This window comes from Curcuma longa, unplaced genomic scaffold (genome assembly GCF_044706935.1).
Source record: "Curcuma longa cultivar G26 ecotype Majalengka, Jawa Barat unplaced genomic scaffold, ITB_CL_G26_1.1 contig_16822, whole genome shotgun sequence".
NCBI classification, from domain to species: domain Eukaryota; kingdom Viridiplantae; phylum Streptophyta; class Magnoliopsida; order Zingiberales; family Zingiberaceae; genus Curcuma; species Curcuma longa.
In genome coordinates this window covers 1,199-6,839 of record NW_027430441.1, presented here as the reverse complement: position 1 = coordinate 6,839, position 5,641 = coordinate 1,199, and the positions used below count along the sequence as shown (strand labels likewise).

The window sequence follows — 5,641 nt, the reverse complement described above, 5'->3', positions numbered from 1 at the left end:
ACAGTGTTTCAAGGTGGCACGGCACAGTAACATCAAGGTTCTCAGAATTTGGTTTTGTTCAGGTTTGAATTGCAGTGAAGATCGAAGCTAATCAACAAATCTGAAATCAATCAACGCATAAACATGAACCACACTAAGAGTTTGAATTAACAGGAACGATTCAGAGATCAAAACTAAAGAAAACATGCGAAATCTGAAAATTCCAGAAACGAAATCAGTAATTTATCAGGAATTCAGTAAACATCCGAAATCAGAAATAAAACACGCATCCATCCCTCTTTTCTTCCTTCGAATCCAATTGCTGGTTGTCAATCAGCTTCATTGATCCATGTGGAGTCTCTACGTGGTCTTCGGGTGGTTTTCTCGCTACCCAATTGCTGAAGAACCCCGAAGAAACCCTCTTCGGTGCCAACAGACTACTGCGCAACGGCTTTCAGATGGCAAAACTGGTTCCCCGTACTTCTTCTTGCTCCGATTGCCTTGCTGTCAATTCAGGGCTGCGTCGCGCTCCAAGGAGAACCCCTCGAAGGAGTGCGGCGCCGGATGGTTCTGTAGATGGCCGGAATAAGAAGAAACAGGGTCTTTGGCCGGCGAAGAAACCCTCTCCGCCGCGCCAACTCAGCTGCCGAATTATGCCCAATCAACCGGCTTCAATCTCCTCTTGGACCAAGGAATGCGATGGAAGAAGTTTGGGAAGAAGGGGACGCCTGTGCTGTTACGTCGCTGAGCAGGGTGCGTGCGTCGGGGACGATGAACAGTGGCGGAGCCACTGTTCATCGATTAAAAGGAGGCTTTTATACTGCTGATTAAGCCATTAATCCCAGCCGTCCGATCTTGATTCGACGGTGGAGCTTGATCTGAGCTCTAGGGCTTCTTAGGGTTTCCAAAAAATTGCGAAATTTTGGTCAGGCTCGATCCGAGTCATATCCTCCATGTTGGCTTGATCAATTTGACGAATTTGACTCGATTTGACCGCGGTTGAGCTCGAGTTGAGTCCGGTTCAAGCCCTAAAATCAATTAAAATCAAATTAATGCCAAAATTCACCATAAAATCATGAAAATTAGAATCAAACCTCAGATTATGCAATATAGGACAATTAAGATCAAATCGATCCATTTCATAATTTATTTTCATATAAAAGCCCAAAATTGAATCGATTTAAATCGTAAAAACCCTAAGTCATCAGTCACATATTGTGAGAGTCACAATTAGTAGTCACAAGGTGATGTTGGATCTCAACATTCTTGTAGCTTGGGTAGTAGTGATGTGTTGTTAGATACCGCTCATAACTTATGCACCTAAATAAGTTTAGGGCATTGCCAACGTTACAAGAACCTATAGGGTCACACTCAAAGGGCAATTAGGTGGAAATAAGGTTCATGTGATGAACCAAGAGGATTAGATTCATGTGATGAATCAAGTTGGGTTAGGTGTAATCCAAACTAGACAAGTGGAGTTGATTTGATCAACTTTGGGAGATTAGAAGTCAAGTTTGACTTGACTTGAGAAGGAGAAATTTTGGGAGTCAAGTTTGACTTGACTTTGTGCCATGTCATCATAAATGTTGACTTGACTTTTTGCCATGTCATCATTTATGTTGACTTGACTCATGTCACCTCATGGTCAATTATTGACTTGACCATTTGACTTTGAGATGAGGTGGCATAAGTGATGGCCAATGGTGAGCCTCCACATCATCAAGGTGCCACCTCATGGGAGGTTACAAGTTAGGTTTGTAACTCATGGATTTTATGGCTTTAATGGAGATTAATTAGCCTTGATGTGACCACTAAAAGAGGATAAAAAAAGGTGTTTTTCCATTCACTTTTCATTCAACGTGGAGTTTTTTTTTTCTCTCTTTCTCCATCTTGGTTTTCTTCTCCCTCTCCCTCTCCTCTTGCTAGCCAAAAGCTCTAAGGGTGCTAGCACACTCTAAGCTTTTGATTCCACATATTTGTCCGAGTGGATACCGTAGAGGAGGCTACACGAGTAGCTCTTGAGATCCGACTCCATCGTGGACGAGCGGGATACGCGAAGGGCACGCATCGAGGGTAAAGTTCTTATCTCGTAGATCTAGTGTAGATCTAAGGTTTTAAGCATGTACAAGCATTTTTCTTGTTTCGCACGGATCCTTTTTGTCATGGGGCTTCGAGGTTTCCGCACGCAAAAGTGGTTTTGCGGCTCGAAAAATCCAACAACTTGGTCAATGGGATGATCTTGATGATGCCTAAGGTTTCTAGGCCTAGTAGGCTCATCACATGTGTTATTATTGCTTTGTAGTTCATCGTCTGAGTCTCCTCTACCTCCCCCTAGATCATTGCTCTCAATTTCTAGATTTTCAATTTCTTTTGTTATTTCTTTTGTTTTAGCATGTATATCCTCATCAATTTGGGATTTCCTAGGGTAAGTATTATTTGTTTCATCAAATTCAACATTAGAGGATTCTTCTATAATTTGAGTTCTCTTATTGTAAATTCTATAGCCTCTACTAGTCGATGAGTATTCTACAAGGATTCCTTCCCCCGCCTTAGCTTCAAATTTTCTCAACTCATCCTTAGTGTTTAAGATGTAAGCCTTACACCCAAACACCCTAAAGTAGTTGACTTTTGGTATCTTGTCACTCCATAATTCAAAAGATGTTTTTCCTAAAAATCTATGAATTAATACCCGATTTTGAATATAGCAAGCGGTATTGACCGCTTCTGCCCATAGGTATGTGGGTAAGGAGTAGGCATTAAGCATGGTTCTAGCAGCTTCTTGTAAAGCTCTATTCTTCCTCTCAACAACTCCATTTTGTTGAGGGGTCCTAGCACATGAAAATTCATGCTTATATCCATTTTCTAAACAAAACTTAGAGAAGTTTGAATTTTCAAACTCTCCACCATGATCACTCCTAATTCCGTTAATTCTAAGTTTTCTTTCATTTTCCACCCTCTTACTAAATCCAATAAATATCTCTAAGGTATCATCCTTATGTTTCATGAAGAAAACCCATGTAAATCTAGAAAAGTCATTTACAATTACCAAACAATATTTGCTACCATTCAATGAAGGAGTACTATGACAATCAAATAAATCCAAGTGCAATAACTCTAAAGGTAAAGTAGTACTAGTTAGAGTTTTACCTTTGTATGATGTTTTTGATTGCTTACCCTCTTGGCATGCATCACACAACTTGTCCTTGACATATTTGAGTTTGGGCAGTCCCTTTACTAGCTCCTTATTTGCCACCTTTGCTATTGTCTTCATGTTGACATGCCTAAGTCTTTTGTGCCATAGTCATCCTGCTTCTTCTTGTGAAATAAGACACTTAACAGAAGAGTTAGTAGCAAGTGCCAAATTCACATAATATAGATTTTGTTTCCTATGTCCTTCTAGTATGATGTTGTTCATTCCAATTTTCCTAACCAAACACTTATTAGCATAGAAGTCAATTTGATAACCTGAATCACATAGTTGGCTTACACTAAGCAGATTAAAACTCATTCCCTTAACTAATTGCACTCTTTGAATGGTTATAGTGGGTGAAACTTTAATGGTTCCTTTTCCTATGATTTTTAATATTTTATTATTACCAAAAGACACATTTCCCTTTTTCATGTATTTGATTTTAGTGAATTTACCTATATCCTCGGTCATGTGGCTTGAACACCCGCTATCCAAAATCAACATGCCTTCATCCTTCTTTTCTCTTACCTACATGATACGAAAAATATCCTTTTTAGGTATCCAAAAACTAGATTCACTAACATTTGCAAGATATTTCTTAGGTACCCATGCTAGTGTTCCCTTAGGGTGCGTTTGGTTGAGGGTCATCCGTGATTACCTTGGTTATGTGATTACCAAGTAATCACATTACCAAGGTTATAGGGAATGAAACATAACCTAATGTTGTTTGGTTTAATCCTAAGTAATGAGATAAAACCTTGTTTGTTTGAAGGTTTTAATGTATTACTTACTTTTACATTTACTGTATTACCCCTAGTTCAATTATAATTATTTTTTTCAACTAAATTAATTTGATATTTAATTATTTTTAAAATTAAATTAAATTATTATTTATAATATTAATAATATAATATATATTATGATTTGCATTTTTAATTACAATTATTAATTTTTATAATTAAATTATAATTATATATAATTAAATTATATTTATTTATTTATTTATTTTTATTTTTAATTTTATTTTTGTTAAAAAAAATGAAAATAATGATTTATTGTTTCTTTTTGACTTCGACTTGCACAACTTTGCAATTCATGGAGACGGACATTGTTCAGTCATTTGCCTTCCCTAAACATGTCCTCATTCCTAAACCAAATGGCAGGTAGGTGTGAGGGAATTTGCAAGCACTAGCAATGCCGCGGGAGAATCTATCAGGGTTGAACTCATCAGCATCAGCTCCCCAATTGTTGTGATCGTGATGCAGCATCGAAATTGTGGTCCAGGTAGTGATGCCTTTTGGTAGCTGGATGTCTCCAAGTTTAACACTCTGAAGTGCCTCCCTCACCACAAAGGCAGCTGGAGGAAATAGCCGAAGTGTCTCTTGGATCACCTTTGTAAGCTGCAAAAGGAATTACTGTAATAACAATTCAGTTTATATAATAGCATGTCAGATAAGCTGTAAATCCATGTCGCAGTTGATCATTGAATAAATTGAACCACTTTGACTTCACTTTCAATTTGCCATGAATGTATCTGAATCTTACTACAAATAGTAAGAGACAACTCTCCAGTGATTTGCAGACATGAAAATTTGAGAAGCTCATTAGATTATCAAATTTTGAACAGAACATTTCAATTCTGTTACTCAAGTGTGCATATGAGGCAAAACAACAGGATCCCAAATTCTGATACTACAACGACCAAGCCTTATTAGAGGAAAAACAACAGGATTGTCAAATCATAAAACAAATTCAATCTAAATGGGCATATGAGGCAACACCTTAATCCTGGGATCCCATTCGGCATGCTCGAGTTGGACATTACCATCTGAAGCTTGCGAAGACAAGAAAATATTTCCTTGCCATCAGCAAAACTACTTCCAAAACAAGCTCTTGAGATTACATCAGCTGAAAACTTTCTCAGATCCCCATCAACTACTATTTCGGTGTTGTCCCCTGCGTGTTCAAGAAGACTTTCCCATGAATTCGACAATAGAATAGCTGCTTCTACCATTAAGTCAACCATGCCCTGCATGTATACCCACAGAGAAGGGGAAGCGCGCGCTCGGGACAGAGAGGAAGCGCGCGCTCGTGACGGACGGTGAGGAGGAGGACGCTGCTAGGGTTTCGCCGGAAGGGGAAGCGCGCGCTCGGGACGGACTCGCCGCTAGGGTTTCGCTCGGGACGAAGAGGATGTCTCACCGAATGTTTTGCTCGGGACGGAGAGGAAGGGCTTAAAACGTTTTCGCCGCGGAGGTTTTCGCCGCGGAGGTTTTTGCTCGGGACGGAGAGGAACGTTTTCGCCGCGGAGGTTTTCGCTTGGAGGGATGGCGGGCTCGCAGAGGTTTCGCTAGGTTTCGCTCTAGAGGTTTCGCTTGAGGGATGGCGGGCTCGCGGAGGTTTCGCGGACGGCTTGGTTTCGCTAGGTTTCGCGGACGGCTGGGTTTCGCTAGGTTTCGCGGACGGTGGGTA

At 39.9% G+C, this 5,641-nt stretch overlaps 1 protein-coding gene across 1 annotated transcript; it reads right to left on the bottom strand.

Annotated features, from left to right (window-relative positions):
* Positions 1-4,281: 4,281 nt before the first annotated feature.
* On the bottom strand, positions 4,282-5,397 carry LOC141816467 (cytochrome P450 714C2-like). Its single transcript, XM_074704242.1, has 3 exons — positions 4,897-5,397; positions 4,754-4,808; positions 4,282-4,569 (listed from the first exon to the last, which is right to left on the bottom strand). The coding sequence occupies exons 1-3, from the start codon at positions 5,202-5,204 to the stop codon at positions 4,282-4,284; spliced, it is 651 nt and encodes a 216-aa protein (XP_074560343.1). The 5' UTR covers positions 5,205-5,397.
* Positions 5,398-5,641: the final 244 nt, after the last annotated feature.

Excerpts from the sequence above, each read along its gene's own strand:
- LOC141816467 (XM_074704242.1), bottom strand. The coding sequence starts at position 5,204 with ATGCAGGGCATGGTTGACTTAATGGTAGAAGCAGCTATTCTATTGTCG. Across the intron at positions 4,809-4,896 it reads TTTTATGATTTGACAATCCT|AATTGAAATGTTCTGTTCAA; the intron begins GTTGTTTTTCCT and ends CTTGAGTAACAG. Across the intron at positions 4,570-4,753 it reads TGAGCTTCTCAAATTTTCAT|CTTACAAAGGTGATCCAAGA; the intron begins GTCTGCAAATCA and ends TTCCTTTTGCAG.